We start from the raw sequence: 20493 nt of genomic DNA, 5'->3' as shown, positions 1-20493 counted from the left end.
ATGGTTTTATACAGCAACTACTCATGTAGTCAATGTACAGGACCTGTGTCAAAGTTGACATTTACACCTCGTTTCCACTTACCTTTCATGCGATATATCTGGAAGTTCATTCATGTCTATGAAAACCATGTCTAAGACCGTCCTGGTATTTTTAAGAGCATTATTTGTCTCGTGTGCATTGAAAAATGTCAGCGTGTGTCATGGATTTCCACAAGGACCTAAGTACTGTGCTAGCATTGAAAGCTCGTTAGCAAAACAAACTAGAAAACAAACTAGCAGGCTTTTGAAAAACTAACTTCTTTCAGTTGTGTGACTATGTAGGGAAATTGTATAGGCTATTATATATAAAGAAAATTATTATTTTATTATTATTAAACAAATAGTTTCTCTCCCACGGCAGCAACTAGTTGTTTGAGGCATTAGTTTTGCAGCATTTGTAAAGAGCTATACTTCTTTACGTTAAACACCTGGGGAATGCTCTATATTTCGTACAGATGGACAGAGGTTAATGAGGTGTTATCGTGGAGTCACAGAGCAGTGTTAGATTAACGCAATGTTACCCAAACTTTTTCTAGAGGGCACCCCTTTTGGTTTGTAAGAAAACTTTTGTCGGCCCTCGGGGCCCTCCCTTATGCCTCAGGGCCGCAAGCATTTGCCTGGAATTGGCAGGTGGTGTGTCTGATTATGCTATCAGTGTCCAGTGTGTTGATTTTATTATGTAAAGCACTTTGCATTACCCGTGTATGAAAAGTGCTGTATAAATAAAATTTGATTTGATTTAAGCATTCAACCCCCCCCCCACCCCCAGGACAAAGTAGTAGTAGAAGCGGAAAACATGTCTGATGTTTGTCACGGTCCACTTCGACCTGATGTGTATTTACAGGTGCATGCCAAGGTATGGTGGAAGTCGAAGCGTAGGGTTCCCTGCTACAGCCGTTATATCCCGCTGCTTCAACAAAGAAGAATAAACCCCGCTTTTGGCTGTTCCATAAAATAACACATAAACAGCATTAAGAACCACCCATCATTTACCAGTTTCACCCCATTGTCCTGAATCTAGTCTGCACCTTGTTTTTGGACTTACAGCTTCACTTGTAAGCAAGATATGCAAGTTGTTAAACGAAAGTTACGCCTGTAACTACGGTTCTATGAGTCCCGGATGACCGCCAGGCGGTGCTGTAAGCACTGGATATCTCCCCTCGCGCATGCGCATGTCGAGTACAATACCAACAATGTCACGTCACCCGTGACCCCTGCATGACCCCCGGAAGGGGTATATCTTCCGGGGTCAAGCATGGGATCGGCTCCTAGAATCTTCTCGCGAGAGCACGAGGATTCGGAGTGACCGGCAGGCCTGGCGGTCATCCGGGACTCATAGAACCGTAGTTACAGGCGTAACTTTCGTTCTATTTCGTCCCTACTGACCGCCAGGCGGTGCTGTAAGCACTGGATGACGAATACCAACAATGTCACATAGAATCCCGGTCACATACCTCACTGATCAGGGGCAGAAGGACCCGGGAGTAGAACCACGCCCAATGGTTGGGGAGTGGCGACATTGATCCGGTAAAACCTGGAGAACGTGTCCGGCGACGTCCACGAAGCTGCTGCGCAGATGTCCTCCAGAGGCACCCCCTTCAGGGCAGCCCAAGAAGCTGCGACGCTTCTGGTCGAGTGGCACCTCACCCCCACTGGTAAGGGGCGGCCACTGGCCCTGTAGGCGTGCTCGATGGTGTCCACCACCCAGTGGGACAGGCGCTGTCTAGAAATAGCGCGCCCCCTGTTAGGGCCACCATGACAGATAAAAAGCTGCTCCGACCGTCGCACCGGCGCGGTGGCAGCAACATAAGCAGTAAGGGCCCGTACGGGGCACAAAGGGCTTGGCCCACCCTCCGCAGGCTCGGGGTCGAACCGGGAAAGCTGGATAGGCCGATTAGCATGATCGCGTGGCAGGACCTTGGGCAGGAACGCCACGTTCGGCCACAACGTAGCCCCTGAGCCATCCGGGTTCCACCTCAGGCAGTACCCGCTGACTGACAGGGCATGTAACTCACTGACTCGCTTTGCTGACGTCATAGCGAGGAGAAAAGCCGTCTTCATAGAAAGACACTTCAGGTCCACCTGGGCCAAGGGCTCAAAAGGTGGAGAAGAGAGGGCACCTAGTACCATAGACAGGTCCCACACCGGGGCCCTTGGGGTCCTCGGGGGGCGCAGCCTCAGAGCCCCCCTAAGAAAGAGAGAAACCAGCCGGTGGCACCCCACGGTGGCATTCTCGACCAGGGCATGTCGTGATGAAATGGCCGCCACGTACACCCGTAAGGTGGACTGAGCACGGCCATCATCCAGGAGGGACTGAAGGAACTCCAGGATCGTGGCCACAGGGCAAAGCATAGGGTCCTCTGCCCTGTCCGCACACCAGGCAGAGAATCTCCTCCACTTGCACTCATACTGGAGGCGGGTGGAGGGCGCACGAGCGTTCAAGATGGTAGCCCTGACGGGCTCAGTACAGCTTGACACTAACGGGTCGGGCCCTGCAGTGGCCAGACCCAGAGTTGAAGGCGACGGGGGTCGGGATGCCAAATCCGACCCCCCAGCTGGGACAGAAGGTCCCTCCGGTCGGGTAGGCGCCATGGCGTGCCGCAGCAGAGCCTCCGGAGTAGTGGGAACCATGGTCTCCCCGGCCAGAAGGGGGCCACCAAGAGGAGCCTGTGATCTCTCTGGAGGACCCTCTGCAACGTCGGAAGGATTAAAGGTAGTGGGGGGAACGCGTACAGGAGCCCGTCGGGCCACTCGTGCCCTAGGGCATCCTGACCCAGAGGACTGGTCTCCTCTGTCCAGGAGAACCAGAGGGGGCAGTGAGCCGAGACGCCCGAGGCGAAGAGGTCCACCACCGCTCTGCCGAAGAGGACCCAAATCATCCCCACTACCTCCGGATGAAGCCGCCACTCTCCTGGGGGAGGCTTGTGTCGGGACAGGAAGTCTGCCACCTGATTCCTGACCCCTGGCAGGTATATCGCCCGCAGGCTGAGGAGGCGAGGAGCGGCCCACGTCAGAAGGCCCCGGGACACCTGCAGCAGCTGTGCAGACCCGGTGCCCCCCTGGTGGTTGATCTGGGAGACAGTGGACACATTGTCCGACCGAACCAGTACGTGCCTCCCCCATAGGTGAGGTAAAAAGTGCTCGAGTGCTCGGTGTACAGCACGGAGCTCCAGCACATTGATGTGGCGTGTGCGGTCCCGCGCAGACCACTGCCCTTGGGCAGGCCTGCCGCGCCAAACAGCACCCCACCCCGAGAGGGAGGCATCTGCGGTGACAGTCTCCCGGAAGGAGGTGATAGTGCCCAAGGGCACACCCCCCAGCAGGAATGCCCCATCTTTCCAGGGTGCCAGGGCATGGACACACACCCGCGACACCCTGACTAGCCTGTGCCTGTGCCTTTCGGCATCCAGGCGAAGGCTGTTCAGCCACATCTGCAGGGGGCGTAGCCTCAGCAGGCCCAAAGGCACAACAGCCGAGGCGGCTGTTAATCTGCCCAAAAGCTGCAGGAACTGGAGGTAAGGCAGCCGTCTGCCCCTCCTGAATCGGGGGAGGAGCCGCAGGATGTCGCTCACACGCCGCGGTGAGAGACAGGCCCTCATGGTCACCGAGTCGAGTACCAATCCTAAGTAGGCGACTCGCTGGGAGGGAGCCAGACAGCTCTTCCCTCTGTTCACTGTGAGCCCTAGTTTGGCCACATGTGACAAAAGGAGGGCCGTGTCTGCCACCACTTGTTCTCGGGACGGCGCGCATATCAGCCAGTCGTCCAGGTACGGCAGAACCTTCATACCCTGTGCCTGCAGGGGAGCGAGGGCTGCCGCCACGCACCTGGTGAAAACTCTTGGGGACAGGGAGAGCCCGAACGGGAGCACCCTGAACTGGTAATGGCGGTCCTGATAGGCGAACCTCAGGAACCGCTGGTGCTGTGCCACAATCGGCACGTGAAAGTAAGCGTCCTGTAGATCTACCGTCGTAAACCACTCCCCCTGACCGACCGCACGCAGAACATCTGCTGTGGTCAGCATCCGGAAGGGCAGGGCCTTCATGTACCCGTTGAGGCCTCTCAGGTCCAAGATGGGACGAAGGCTGCCGTCTTTCTTGCTGACGAGAAAGTAGGTTGAGTAGAACCCCTGGGGCTGCAGCAGGGGGTCTACCGGCACAATGGCGCCCTTGGCCAGCAGGACGGACAACTCCTGAGTCAGAGCCAGAATGTTCGCCGGGTCTCTGATGACGGTCATCTTGACCCGGCCGGAGGTAGGGGGCCGGTGTCGGAACTGCAGTACGTACCCGTGGGTTAAGGTGGAAATTACCCAGGGGTCCGACGAGCAGGCAGCCCAGTGACTGAGCTGCTGCCGGGAAAAGCAGCCGACGACCGGCCCCGTGGCCCTAGCGCCGTCTCCCCCGGCCTCTGGACGTGCCGGGGGGGCGATGGTCGAGGCCAACACCCCGACGCTGCTGGGGCGGTCCGCGCACAGGGGGGCGAAACCCCCCGGCAGGCTGTCCAACGGGCCGTTGGGAGCTGCGCTGGCTCCTGCGGGCAGGAGGCTGGGGGCGACGTCCAGGGGCGGACGAAGGGCCCCTCGGTGTACTGGAAGCGGGCGCCCTCCTGTGAAGGTGCACCAGTCGCTGCCTGGTCTCATCGGCCAGGGCAGTGCGGTTCAGAGCTTCCAGGGCAGTTGCCCCAAACAGCTCCCCCGGTTCTGCCGGTGCCTGACGAAGAACCCTACGAGCAGTCTCTGTCAGGGGTGACTGCGCCAGCCAGACATGACGGCGCGTGTGCACCAGGGTGGACATCAGCCGCCCCAGTTCCCTCGTCTGGGAGGCAAAAGCCTGTAGGGACACATCACACAAGTCCCGTGTGGAATCATCCACCTGTGCATCCTGCAGGGAGGTGGAGAGGGCCAGTAGCAGATGAGAAAGGGTGTTCCCCAGCCGGCCGATGCGCGCCGCTGTTTCATAAGCCCTACAAATATGCCCATCAGTAACCCTACACTGGGTAGAGGGGCACTTGGGATCTGGCTTCAAAGCCTCATCAGGAGCCACTATCAGTGCTGCAATGGAGGGCTCGATGGGGGGCATGTGGTGGAGACCAGCCACTGCAGCGTCCTCCATCGCCGTCAGAGCACGGTCATCAGCTGTTAGCCTGGAGAGGGCTGTGACATCTCTCCAGCATGAGTGCAGCTCCCTCAAAAAATCCGACGAAGGCGGAATGGTGAATTCCACCGGAGAAGGATTGCGCCTGTGGAAGGCGCTAGAGGCCACCTCCGCACGCGGTGCATCCAGCTGCAAGTGTGCCAGGGCAGTGCGGATAATGCTCTGCACGGAGGAACAAACCGTCCCCTCCCGAGAGCTCTGGGCAGATGAGTGCGAGGAGAACCCCGAGCGCTGTGAGGCCGGGTCCCCTGATGACACGTTGAACTGGCTCGCCGAGGCTGCAATGGAGATTGCGTCCTCTGGCAGCGGCGGTGGCGACCCCAGAGCAAACTCTGGCACGGCAGGTTCCACCTGGCCAGTACCAGGTTGCAGATTGAGGAGGAGCGCCTTCATCTGCTCCATGTCGGCAGCCAAGCGATCTACCTTCGAGGAGAGCTGGCTCGTCATCCGCCGTCGTTTGGGGGCCCCCACCACTCTCTTCGCCGATCGCTTCAGCGAAGACCCCGGCTGGGATGAGGGGAGGCTGGCCGACGGCCCCGGCTGCTCAGGGCCCAGGCATGACACGCAGAGGTCCTGGTCAACCGCAGGATCCAGGGAGGCCATGCACCCTGGGCATGAACGCTCCATCACAGGGACCGGTGGGAGAGGGAGCGGACACGCTGCCGTCACCACGGATGTGCTGGCAGGAGAGAGGAGCGGACACGCTGCCGTCCACACGAATGTGTCGGTGGGAGCGGTCACGCTGCCGTCCCACGGATGTGCCGGTGGGAGAGGGGAGCGGACGCGCTGCAGTCACCACGTAGGTGTCGGTGGGAGAGGGGAGCGGAAACGCTGCCGTCACCACAGCGAGCACGCTGCCGTCACCACCAATATGAAGGCGGGAGAGGGGAGGGCCACGCTACCGTCAGCACGGATGTGTCAGTGGGAGAGGGGAGCGGAAACGCTGCCGTCACCACAGCGAGCACGCTGCCGTCACCACCGATATGCAGGTGGGAGAGGGGAGCAGCCACGCTACCGTCAGCACGGATGTGTCAGTGGGAGAGGGGAGCGGAAACGCTGCCGTCACCACAGCGAGCACGCTGCCGTCACCACCGATATGCAGGTGGGAGAGGGGAGCAGCCACGCTACCGTCAGCACGGATGTGTCAGTGGGAGAGGGGAGCGGAAACGCTGCCGTCACCACAGCGAGCACGCTGCCGTCACCACCGATATGCAGGTGGGAGAGGGGAGCAGCCACGCTACTGTCAATATGGGTGTGTCAGTGGGAGAGGGGAGCGGAAACGCTGCCGTCACCACAGCGAGCACGCTGCCGTCACCGCCAATATGCCGGCGGGAGAGGGGAGGGCCACGCTGCCGTCACCACGGCTATGAGAAAAGGCAAAAAAGGCGTCTACTCAAAAAGAAGAGAACAATCCTCTCTTGTTTCTTTTCCTTTTTTTTTTTTTTTTTTAAGAAAAAAATAAAAAATAACTGCAAGGAAAAATAACAATATCACATCGGTAAGTGGGAGAGGGAGCAAATGCTGCCGTCACCCTGAACGAGCCGGTGGGAGAGGGAGCGGAAACGCTGCCGTCACCACGGCCGCAAAACAGGCAAAAAGGCGCTGTTCTTTTCCTTTCTTATATTATTTATTATTATTTTTTTTAAAGAAAAAATAATCTGCAAGGAAAAAAATAATGTTGTCACTTTAATAAAGTGGGAGAGGGAGCGAAACGCTGCCGTCACCACAAGTGTGCCGGTGGGAGAGGGGCGTGGCCTTCACCACGGCTGTAAGAAGGACAAAAAAAGGTGTTTTTTTTTTTTTGAAAAAAAAATAATTCCTTTCTGTCTTTTTTTTTTTTTTTTTTTTGCAGAAAAAATAACTGCACAGAATATTCAGGTGTCGGGCGCAGCCAACAGCTTACCTTCTGCCAGCTGGCCCAGGGGGGCGGGGCGGGGAGACGCCGCCGCCGCCGCAACGAACACCAATAAATACCGCGTGGCCACAGCCTCTCGGAGGACGACAGAGATCGTTACTCCTACCTTACGGCACGAAGCTGCACAGAGGCCGGCGGTTTTAGGGAGGAAAGAAAGAAGCTTTTAACCAGCCTTCTATTTCCGTCCTGTACTTCAGCGCGATGCGAGAAGAATGAGGAGCCGATCCCATGCTTGACCCCGGAAGATATACCCCTTCCGGGGGTCATGCAGGGGTCACGGGTGACGTGACATTGTTGGTATTGTACTCGACATGCGCATGCGCGAGGGGAGATATCCAGTGCTTACAGCACCGCCTGGCGGTCAGTAGGGACGAAATAGAACTGTGAGTATGTTTTAATTTGTAGCTCAACCTTAGACGCCTCTGATTGTTGTGTTTAAACTGCCAGCAGTCGCATACAAAGTATTTGATTTTATGAAAACATTTGTCAGTGTTTATTTTACTGGATGAATGTGAAGCTCCAGCCAAAAGTATGAAATGCTGATCTAAAACCCGGGACATCAAACCTAATGCCCGTGAGCAAAATCTGTGTGAACACTGAAAACAAAAGCATTATTAAAATCTGTGCTGACTGTGTACAAAGCCAAGCTCTTTACACATGCAAACACATACCTCCAAAATGGTATAAAGACACAGCACTGAAGCACAACAAAGATGACATAGAATATAGATAATAGAAGAAAAATGCCCAAATCTCCTGGAGCACATTTTTTTTTTTTATTATTATCATTAAATAATAGCCTGAGGATGAAATCTGATGAGAAAACACTGGCCTGAGCAGTGCTGTATAATTAAATGGTGGGGTGGGGATGATAAGCACTGGGCTCTGTGCCCCAGGAAACAGGAAAGGTGTCACATGCTTCCAACAATATGGTTATTTGTGACCCAAGATGATTTTCTTGTTTTTGTGTTTTGGCAGAGACAAAGATGGCACACAGGATGTTCATTGTTTCATGATGGATACATAAGAGGCTCCAAAGCAAAAATGGAAAGATAATAAATTATTTACGGTTCTAAGTGAAAGAATAACAACAGAGATTTTTTTTCCATGTTAAATGCACTTCATTTGAAATGTACTCAACATGGGAAATGAAGCGAAGATAGAATGTCAACAAGAAGACAATGTGTGAATTTCAATTTAAATAATTGCATGAATACTCCGAGATCTCCATTTTGCTCCTTGCAAATTATTACAACTACATACTGTCAAAATAAATAGCAAAATATATTTAATAAAGTGCTTCATATGAGGCTCTTCTGTGGCCTCAATTACAGAATTAAGAGATGCTCAGCAAAATCAGCAGCTGAAGCTACAAATTAGACTTCTGCATTTCTGACCCAGAACAAAAGATCGACTACTCCTGCAAGAAGTGTTACATCCATATGAACGTGAAAGTGAAAGCATTAGGAAAGAACTGAAGGGCATAGTCGGATTTTCAAATTTGGAAGTTGGCCAATTAAAGCAGAAGATTTTGGACAATGCAGGTCCAGACATGGCCTCAGAAGAGACCAGAATCCAGAGAGTATAGCTCCACCAAAGCTGGGCATACACTGTGCGATATTTTAAATCGTTTGATTCAGCCCCATCTCACACTGCACGACTAGATCGCTGAGTTCAAAAGTTCACAGACAACGATTTATGTTCTCACACTGTACGACCCGATGCTCGGATGCGACCCGTCTGCTCACACTATACGTTCATAATCCTCACGTCGGACTTCTGTGTTCTTGAAATCGACTCTTCAACTGTGCGATACCTTCACGAGGAGCGACCAGGATTTCAAACACGTTTGATTTTCTTGCGAGCACACGATTTGTGATCGGGAGCTCGTCGTGAGGTGTTAATCCAAAGAATAGTCGGCCCGATCCAAAGAATAGTCGCACGACTGGAAAATCGGCTCAAAACGAGCCGATAATTGCAGTGTATGCCCGGCTTTAATCATGTGACCACATCAGTGTTTATGGTTAAAGCATGTTGAAGAAACATTCATCTACAATGCAGTTAAAGAAGGAAAAAGAGTAGAAAAACAGAGTTAAAATGTAAGTAATGCATGGACTGACACGTGGTGTAATTCCAGCTGACAAGACTGAAGTTGTTTCGATTTGAAGAAGCAGTGTGGACCGTGTTTGGAGAAAAGGTTCTTTGACAAAGCCTTTCAATATGTCTTAATGGAATGAATGGTGCTGCAAAATCCTATCATTCTATGGAAAATAAATCTTCTGTCACAAGAACTTCATAATATAAAATGCCAAGTCGTCAATCCTCTCCTTTTTCGATAACACCATATTCTCCCCTGAGAAAGAAGAACAAAAGTGGTGAAATTATGATTTTCCTGCGAAATACAATTACGGAGCATTTTGCAAAGTGCTGTAAAATACTATCAAGAATCACTCCTGAAACTTGGCAGGGAGAGAAAGGGGGCGAGTTTTAATGTCCCCGGTCTTTAATTTTGACTTTTTCATTGGTTAAAAAGCTTTTCCTGCCCTTTGCCAAGCACAGATTGGTGTATCGCTGCCAGTCCGGTTTTGAATTGTCTCGTTGGGGATTGAAGATGACCACGGTCGTCCCTGATAAATGGCAATGACTCCACGGACTCGGGCACTTGATGCTAAAGTAGACTGCTTCATTTTTCTGGCTTTAGCTTCAAATTAAATCGGACAACAGAAGCGACCTTCAGATATCAGCAGATCCAATATGCTTACTACGGTGCGTCTGAGAAAATGGGCCCTGATCAAGATTTATGGAGTGACGCTGCACTGTGTGTCAAGAATGATACGTGTCTCATCAACGGTGAAATGAAATGTCAAATTAGTTTGAGTGTGCGTGTGCGAGCGTGTGTGTTGGTGGGGGGGAGTCGGCTCAAGTAGAATAATACTTGAATGCAGTTAAATGAGTACCAGAGCAAGAGACTGAAAGGAAAGTGTGAGTGTCAAATTGGGTGCTTATAGTGCAGAACACTAATAAGGAAAGCGTCAGCAAGACAGCGGCAGCAGATCCATTCTCCTGCAGCTCCATCTTGGCAGTACCTGTTATAAACTTCCTCTGCCGTCTTGCACAATTGGTTCTGTAATTTAAAAAGGTCAGCATGGCTCCTGTGTAATTCAATAGTCTCATGGTGCTGTATTAACCACATATTTAATCACCCTCAGGGTGGTGCGCAAGCTGAATACTGAACGTACAAGAACAAAGTACAACACAAGGTCTGGCACACTCTCTGTGTGACGCAGAGTATGTGGAAGAACGCTCTTATTTTTGCTGAAAAACACTGTTTTTTTTTAAACTAGGTGTTCGAACAAACATCATAAAGCACAATTTGATGTTCCGGGAGGGGAAGTTGTTTTTAGGTGCTTTGAATTGAATTTCTGTGCAAGTATGACAGCTGCAGCATCTTGTGTTGTGGAGTTTGCTTGTCTAAACAATCATTTTAAAAGTTTGCCTTCACCAATGAAATAACCACAGGCCGACAAAAACAAATATCTCCCTCATGAAAAGGATAGAAGTGTAAATATTGAACACCTGCCAAAGATGCTGCACATAAGAGAAGAAACAGTCTTTTCTAATATCATATCATTAAATATATGACTGAACATGCGCTCCACAAAATAAATAAGGAGCAACTACAGCAAAAGCTATGACATCAGCTCTAATCAGACCTTTTTCTTCTGTCCTTTCAGCTGATTGTGCCTCAGGCTTTTAAACAGAAATACACTAAAACTTCATTTTATTATTTTGTATAAGGACACAGACTGGCAGTTGCAGCTGCTCAAAATATACCCTTTGATTATATGAAACACACCAAACGTGCATCTGTCATCACGCCCAAAAATAGCCACCAGCAGCGCTACAAATAGTATTGTTTCCTGTGCTGATTACAGACAATTATTCGCAGGACAGAATATGAGTTCCAGTGCAAACACGAGTCCTTGCAAATTCATCTGCCTCAGTGATGCGGTTTACACAAGAAACTGGAACATGACTAATAAATCTTAACCATCACAGAAAACTCAAAGAAACAAAATGGCTTTAATAAAAGGAAAAAAAGTTAAGTTTCTCTTATGGAAACTGTCAGTGAAAGTGTAAATAAAGGAAGTCGATATAAACAGGATTGTGGGTACAAGAGGTGGAAATGAGCTTCCTCCGCAGGGTGTCCCAGTCCCCTCAGAGAGGGTGAGAAGCTCGGTCACCTGGGAGGGGCTCAGACTTCACATGAGTCAGGTGAGGTGGCTCGGCCATCTGGTGAGGTTGGCTCCGGGACACGTCCCTGGTGAGGCCTTTCAGACACGTCCCACTGGGAGGAGACCCCAGGGAAGACCCGGGACACGCTGGAGGGACCATGTCTCTCAGCTGGGTCGGGAACGTCTTGGGACCCCCCAGCCGAGCTGGACCAAGTGACCAGGGAGAGGGAAGTCGGGGGTTCCCACGCTTAGGCTACTGCCCCCGCCATTCAAGACGGATGGATGGAATATGAACGTGTAAACATGGTGAGGTAAAGAAACGAGAAGTGCTGAGTCGTGATGTACGGAGGAAAAAAAGAAGTTGCATGGTCCCGGGGGAATTCAGCTTCACTGCATTCAGATATTTATGAAAATCTTTCTGTGCAATAACGAGGAGTCATTGAAGTACTTTAATTTGATCTTTTTGTGGTTTCGCTGCCACTGAAGCTAAATAGTGTGATTTGAAAAACCAGATGCCTGAAAGAGTCAAAAGTATGCATTTCAAATCTTTATTCCTCTACCAGTACAGTACACGAACAGATACACCATTTGGCACTTGAAAACTAATTTAAATATAAGTATTATAAGATGCCTATTATGAAAAGATTTGGTATAACAAAGGGAAAATATAGTAAATATAAATATAATAGAGTATATATATATACTTTACTTTCAATATATAATTGAAAGTTGTTGTTTTTTTCCAAGCTAATGATCTCTTACCCAACATACAAACACATAGTGTTAGATTAGAGAACAAGGGCCTGCACACTGATCTCTGCTTGACAGGTAAATTGGTTCCAAGATAGAAAATGCAGAAAGCGAGAAGGTGTGCAGATAGTTAAAGAAAAAGCAATAGAAAGAAGTAGAAGACGGAGAATTAGACAGCAGCTCCAATGAGCAGGACTACAAAGACCTGCTGGCCGGGGTACAAACAGAGATAGGAGCGCGGTTACTAAGTAAGCTTTAAATATGATATCAACACAAAACGCACAACATAGATTCTCATCTTTGTTCAGGTGTAGATGTCAAAAATAAGCACACCTAAAGATTAAAATGTCCATTACAGTGAAGAAAAAGTAGGAAATGTTGGACTAATTATAAAAGAGATGTACTGAAAAAAAATTTTACTTTTAAAAAAGTGCAAAGATTTTTGCAGATTTACCAGAAATTGCTGAAGTTGAGCCAGGGGCTATTTCTATACAGCTTCAACTCAAAAAATCTTTCCTTTTTATTAACTCGAGATGCATTATAGATCTAAAATTGGGTGGTGAGATTGACAGAACAAAATGATTCGTGCAAGTCTTTCCAGATCAGGAGGTCAGACGTGGCCACGTCAGGTACGCAAGGACGAGTCTATTGCAAGCTACAGATGAGTCATAGCTTTCAGTCATAACTCCAATGTTATGTTTTTTGTACCTCATCTTTACCTAACCCTGATCAAGATAGTCAGGCGCTTTTTTCGGCATGTCACGGAAGCCATATCTTTCCTGTGAAGTTGAAACAGCAGCGCATGTAGGTCTCAAATAGGACTAAAACGATTCGTCCTTGATTAAGTCGATTACAAAAAATCATCAATGTAAACTATTTGCTCCAAAGCTTTGTTTAATTCATTTGACTATAGCCCCAGTGGTGCCGCGTTTAGCCCAGATGACTATCTTTAATCGCATTATGATTATCAACGACTATCTTTGACAAACTGATCAAGGAGGCTGGCTCTGTTGTGGGGACTGTTCTGGCTGATTGAGCAAAGGATGACGCTTCATACAATGAAGGCGATCGCGGACAACCCTGGGCATCCTCCTCACAGCAACAGACCGTCTTCAGCCAGAGGCTTCTCGAGATCTGCTGCAACACAGACCACTACAGGAAATCCTTTCTGTCCACACTACCGCTATAATTAATTTCCTTTCTGGATTTGAATGATCAAGTTAGCGCAACACACTACAATAGTGCAGATTATAACATGGAGAAAACAAAAGAAAACACAAATAGCTCGGAGAGGGGACCCACCAAAGAAAACAACCAATTAGTTAACTTGTTGTCTATCCTACAGTTAGATGTGAGGGTATGTAACATTGTCATTCTCTGTGCATCCCATAACCCCTTTTGACAAAGCCCCACTGCTCGAGCTAGCTAGTCGAGGGAAGTGGATTGACACACCTAGACCATAAACTCCTTGATAATCCCAAAATGTTCTTATCTATAAGTTGTGACTTGCAAATTCAATTTGTGTTGCAATAACTATGTAAAATGAGACTCAATAATGGTTTATATAGATATGTAAAGCACAATAATTTGGCAACACCTGGGTGCAGTGAAAACCAGCTGCAGCTCTGTGACACGCAATCAGAATATATATTACACGGAGAGTTTGTGCTCCGTCTTCTTCTCCAGATACTTCGGGACTTGCTGTTGACTGCAGTAGCTGGTACCATTCACTGTTGCACAGACAACATTTCTGTCTTATTATCCTCTATTACAGATTAAACTTGTGCGTTACCTGGCAACAGTGCTGCAGCAGGCAATCACTGCGCCAAGGAAGTGGTGCTTCGCCAAGAAATAGGTCCTTATATGTACCTGTTTATGAGATTGTTGCAACTCATTTTACACAGTTATTTCTGAAGGAGTTAAATTTACAAGTTACATCATGTAAATAGGAACATTTTGGAGTTCATAAAGAGTTTTTACAATGATTTGTAGCAGAGATGAAGACTAGTGAAGTATGTGCATCATCAAGTAGTTGATCATTTCAAGAGACCCTTCTTTTCGATTTTTTGCTCATGCTCTTCAGTAAAGCAAAGCTATTTCTCATCCAATCAGTCAGTTAACGAAATATTCAATTTGCTAAATGATCCCGAGTTGCCCTATAGTTTCACTTATTGTATAAAATCGTACAAGCCCTTTTTGGAGAAATATATGTAGTTGTAAAAGTAAAACAGTAGTACTTTTTGCCAAAATACTCCTCAGAATTCAAGGTTTGCAAATAGGATGTGAATCAAAAGCTAAAACAGTGATGTCACGCGTTCAGTAGTCAGACAATCATATACGAAGAGATGCGTATGAGTCATGAGAATGAAGTTTTCATTGATGCGAGGACATGCCGGTGCAGAGAAATAGCAAATATCTTACCTGGGACTAGAGGAACCTCCTGACCCTGCGTTAGCCTGAGCAGAGCCATGATGAGGAGGGGCGCGGCCCCTGACCAAGCGCCACGCATGACGATGCTTACTGTCCTGGCATCACTACAAATCAAACTGTGGAGGCAAGAAGAGAAATGCAGTTAAATAGCTGGGGGGTTCTCTGTTCACCAGTTTTATTAAACAAACAAAAGAAGTGCATGACCATAATGCGTACAATGACCATTTCTAATTTCATTTTCAAAGCACAGATATGGCCAAAGCTGCTCTCACACCAAATAACTGCCCGAAGTTATTTTAAGTTGCAAGTTGCATTTAAACCGATGCTCTATAACGAGATGGGAGTTTGGCCCTCTAGAAGTAGAAGTGTCTTATTCCGAGTGTGATTTTGCGAAGGCTAACTAATTGTCCATGGTGTTGCCTCTCTTTATCTATGTCCAACCTTTCTTAAATGTTTTTGTGAGTACAGAAATCAGTATGTGCAGATCATGTCTACTGCTTAGCAGTCTACACTTACATCAGTTTTTAAGCTGTTGGTCTATTTATTTAGTTATTTTTTTGCAGAATAAACAGGATGCTGTTGTTGGACAACTTAAAGCAGCACAATGTAACTTTCAGCTTTTGTTGAGTTTGGCGGCTCCTTTGGACAAAAGCGGTAGTGCTTTACCAGTAGTGTGGCAGGGTTCCTACCATGCTCCTCAAAGTTACATAGTGCCAGTGATGGCGATACAGACCTCTCAGACCATGACAGAGGTGTCATTAAACCTGTTGGAAGTTGATGTACCATCACAATGACTGGAAATATGATATTAAGGTGGAAAAGTTACGTAGTGCTGCTTTAAAGGAGACATATTGTGTGTATTTTAACCTTTTTTTTTTTAAGGATGACATTTTCGTGAAGGCTTAATGAAATATCTGTGGCATATTTTTGTCAAAACATTACACAAAAGCTACATGCTCAACCATGTCTTTACAGCTCTCTTCAGAGCTGCTGCCTTAGGGCGTCTCATCTCTGTCCCTGATTTCCACAGGGGTGTACCTCTTTTGAAATCAGCGTTAAATCGACAAACATCTGAGGTAAAGAGAAGGTACCACAATAAGAGATTGGGATAGAAATGAAGGTGTAAAACTGGATAATTCTGCTCAGACCTGGATCTGTGATGTCACAGTTACATGCAGATCTGAATGGCTCACAGAATGAGAAAGGTTTACACATAGGACACCCAGACATTTGAGTTATATCAGAGTTTTGAGTTGAATGTGACTTCAGACACCCAAGTACATCTTCCCAAGCTCAGAGAATTGTTTTAAATAATATTCAAATCCTTTTTGGTTTAACCTATTTCTTTGCTCAAATCCTTACATTATTTTGAGTATTACCCACTGGGCCATAGTTCTCTGTGTGTAAGCCATTTACCATTTACTTTTTATGTCTTGTGATTCTGTTTTAGTCTCCATTCATTTCATTTAGTCAGTTGTCCCATCTCCAGTTCTACATCCTGCATTTAGAGCATACACACACACACACACACACACACACACACACACACATATATACATATTATATATATATATATATATATATATATATATATATATATATATATATATATATATATATATATATATATATATATACATATATATATGTATATATATATATATACATACATATATATATATATATATATATATATACATATATATGTGTGTGTGTGTGTGTGTGTGTGTGTGTGTGTGTGTGTGTGTGTGTGTGTGTGTGTGTGTGTGTGTGTGTGCGCATGTATTTATGGAATACAAAGCACTGCACCAGTGTTTGTGTGAATAGATGAAAAGCACATTATAAAGTCCAGACAAGGTTAAATAGGCGCTTTAGTGTGGACAACATGCCATTTACCAATATTAAAAGATTACCATTTTGCTTTTAAACTACCAGCATCTGGTCTGTTAATGTCCTTCCTTTAGCAGGCTGGTTTCCTATCACACACACACAAACACACAAATGTCTTTCTGCCAAATTGATTCTGGAGAGTGGAGACAAAACCGTCAAGAGTTTAGTGGTGTGTGCGAGACGATGCCACCGTGCTGACATCACCTGCAGATAGTGACAGGGACCGTCTGTAGCATGGAAATAAATCGGAGGATTCTACAGATCAGCCATCTGTGGAGCAACCTGTTCACCCTTGTTTGATTACATCCAGCAGGCCGGGCAGCTCCAGCTCAGGTCCCCTGTTCTTTGTTTGTGTCTCACTTTCTTGTCTCCCATGTGCTGCCAGGCACCCTGATTTTCTCCTTGCAGTCCCTTTCCTCAAGCGTGACGTACCCCTTGAATTGGATACGTCTCAACAAAATTATACGCTTTACTGAAAATTCCATAGTAGGGACTGACAGGAGGCTCGAATATTTAGAGATGACGGAGATCAACTAATGTCACCTGTGAATAGTGAAATGGTGAATGTATGCAGTAAGGAAAGGTAATGCCGCTCGGGAAGGTTTTGTACTGCAGACAATAGGGGTGGGCAAAAATATCGATATGGCAATATATTGCGATACTTTTCCAACCGATTCAATATCGATATTCAAATTTTGAATATCGATTTTTTTTTTTTTTTTTTTTAATATTTTTTATCCCCGATTTTTTTCCCATTATATCACCCAGTGCTCCTACCTAAGTGACAGTCCTGGGCATTGCCACTCTCTACCAACCCTGGGAGGGCCCTGCACTGAGCTCAGGTTTTATTTCAGGTTTTATTTCATTTTATAATTTATTTTTTATATAACACAATTGCCTGTCCTTAAAAAAATGAAAAATAATGGACAGAGGTTTATTTATTTATGGATTTATATCTATACTGACTGATCACTGTGCCTGTCCTTGGTTTTAGTACCCATCTTTCTTGTGTTTATTATAATTTGCCACATAATTAAAGCAACCTCATACTAAATTTAATGTTAATTTCATATGATGTAAATAATATGAAAAACATATACAAATAAGTTGTAACTTTAGCTTGTATAGTTATAAAAAAACATTGTTTTGACTCAGTTTGTCCCATGAATTGTCACTATAATCTGATGAACGTGCAACTCAGATTTTAAGATCCATCACTATCATCTGATGTACATATATACAACTTGGATTTTAAGATGTGTAAGGCATTTTTAAATTTTTCGGTGAACTATGTAGAATATAATAATCGGGATATCGCATAATCGGGATATTGCAATGTGTATCGTATCGTGGCTCAAGTATCGTGATGCGTATCGTATCGTGAGGTCCTTCCCAATACCCACCCCTAGCAGACAAAACATTTCTGTGTCCTCATTCCAGTGGTGCTTCCTTAAGTTTGAAATCATTTAATTCATGCAGCACCAAATGAAGCAACTATTTGCTACTTTTTACTGGAAGCCACATGTTCTTCTCTCAGCCTTTCTTCTCATCTGTTTCACGCCCTCTGTGTAATAGGTTTGCAGTAGAGAGAAAGCACAAGCATACCAATTTGCTTTTCCTCCCAGTCTTATCTGCAAATGCTCAATGGACACTTTGCACCCCTTTTATGTGCATTTTCTGGTTTCAGAATTAAAAGAATTACTGGAAAGGCAATATCAAGTCTCAAGCATGGGGCCTTCGGTTCTGCCTGTGACTTATCGTCACTTCATTCTTTCAGTGTCACAGTAGAGCCAAAGAATTATGTGTGTTATTTGCACAACTGCCCCATTTACATGTAATGATGAAAGTCACAGCTAAATGTCTGATAAAGAATTCCCTGTTGTTATTAGTGAAAGATTCCAGCGCATTCACTCCACTGAGTGTCCTGGAAAAGTGGCAGACTTGGTTAAGCCATTCTTCATGATAATTGTGTCAGATAAACACTGCATCGTTCTCTTGCAGGCAATCTGATAAATACCCAATTACCAGTCAGGAACTGGGTGAGACAAGCGGGCGCCAGAGGTCTTTGGCTCGAGAATGTGGGATACATGGCAGTGTGATGGCCTTTTTCACCCTGACGCAAGTGTGGAGCTAAACTCGTAATTCAATGCATCACAGCACACCATTTAAATAATGAATAGACAGATTAAAGATAAAGGAAGATTTTTCGGGGCCTTCATCCTGGAAACCACAAACACGTATGCGTAGACGAGCTCAGTCCAATCAATGACTATTTTTTTCTGCCCTCGTTATTCAGCCCGGTTACATCAAAGGGATTAATATGTTTTACAGGAATTGTTTCAGTGGCTTCCTCTGTGTTCACTACCAATTCGGTCTTGAGAGCAATGAAAGGCCTTTATTGTCTCTTTTTATCTGACTCAATGACTGCTGAATGGTTTCAAGCCAATTAATCAGGCAGTGACAAGAAGCATTGCTGCTGGCTCAGTGACCAACTCCCACAAAAGACAGGAACCATCAGCACAACAGTCACTGGCCACAAATTGATTTTCGAACATCCAGCAAACCAAAGCAATGCCATTCAAAAGCTGCAGTTTCTCATTGTGACATGTTCACACAGGCCAAGCGCCTCAACTCAACATAGATCATATAGCCGAGGATTCTATATCATTGTCCCCATTTATGAGCAAAATCATGATTTCTTTTCTTTGTCATTGTGCAGAGGACAGAATTTCCCAGATGAATGAGACGTAAAATTTCAGGGGAAGTTAATTGAGTATAAGAACAAACTTCACATTACCTCTGGGACCTCTAGTCGTCAATGTTTTATGTTTCTCTTTCATCCTCTGCTTCTGTGCCTCTGAAGCGCATTGCAAAGTCTTACACAGACAAACCCAGCGTGAAGCAGAGCGGGAAGCAAAAGCGCAGGGAAACAGCCAATGGGACAAGAAAAGAAATATAATACCACCTTGTTTCTCATCTGTCTACGCTTGTTTTGAATTCACCCTTTTTTCCAAGCCTCCGACTGACGACATGTTAGATGTTGATGAGTCCAACAAGCTTCAAATCATCCTATAATTGTAAGATATCAACAGTGTGACCTCGATGCATCACACGGATGTCGTCTTAAGATGTTGTGTTTTTAGTGCAATGTTCCCTCAGGGTTTTGTTCTGAAACTGAGAAGAGGGATGTCTCATAATACCTGCAAGCAGGTTTGCTTCTGGGACGCACTCACTAGGGTACACTCACTTCTGCGAAAAACATACACATTATATTACACATTACACATTACTTACATTGACAACAGTCAATGTAAGTACAAATATGAAGATGAGGCTGCTCAGCAACGTTCCTGTTGAACTAGTGTTGGGAGTATTAACAAAATCTTGAAATATTCTAAACATGTGTTTTTCATTCATGCACAGTCTATGCATCACGTTTCTTGTCCTTCCCTCCGACATCGACACAGACACTTGGTCATACCTGTATGAATATTTTAAGTAGAGGGAACTTCTTCAGATACTCTTTACAACCTAAATCGTCGATTTTTCTCAGTGTAAGTACTCCCACCCCCACAAGGGAGTCAGGTGGATCGTGCAAGTCAAATCAAACATCGGTAAGTCAGAGGATAGAATTCACCATCATTTTGAGCCTCTATATATCCCTTTAAAGTCTTGCGAAGCACATGCAGAATACTAGTGCAGGTACACAAAAAAGGCTACCGAATGATAGCTCAGTGCAAGCTGTTTTAATTCAGTGAGACATAAATATCCACCCTTAATGCACAGAGAGCTGCTGAGCCAAGTCTGCAATGACAAAAAAATAAATAAAAAAAAATGAAAACAGTGCAACCTGCTACCATGAACTTGTCAGAAGCAACAAATTACAATGTCCCCTGGACATAAACAGAATTAAAGGGAGTTTTTCCTGGTCTATAGAAACACCTACAAATCTCATTAAGCATGGCTTGTTGTCATGTGCTATGTCAGCGTCACATTTTGATGGATGGTCCCTACGCCTCTCAAGCACTCTCTTCTCGATGACACCATGGCTACTCCTTCCTCATAAAAACGCCAACACTGGAT

The 20493-nt window shown here is 46.3% G+C and overlaps 1 protein-coding gene across 1 annotated transcript in view; it reads right to left on the bottom strand.

Moving 5' to 3' along the window:
• Window positions 1-14636, bottom strand: part of robo1 (roundabout, axon guidance receptor, homolog 1 (Drosophila)) — a 229927-nt gene extending 215291 nt beyond the window's left edge. The window contains exon 1 of the mRNA XM_061719659.1: window positions 14512-14636. Coding sequence (XP_061575643.1) covers window positions 14512-14599 — 88 coding nt within the window. The 5' untranslated portion in view covers window positions 14600-14636. The remainder of the gene's footprint in view (window positions 1-14511) is intronic.
• Window positions 14637-20493: the final 5857 nt, after the last annotated feature.

This window comes from Cololabis saira, chromosome 4, assembly GCF_033807715.1.
Source record: "Cololabis saira isolate AMF1-May2022 chromosome 4, fColSai1.1, whole genome shotgun sequence".
In the NCBI taxonomy this organism is placed as follows: Eukaryota; Metazoa; Chordata; class Actinopteri; order Beloniformes; family Belonidae; genus Cololabis; species Cololabis saira.
Note: the sequence above shows the minus strand (reverse complement) of the source record. Positions and strands in the feature narration are given on the sequence as shown.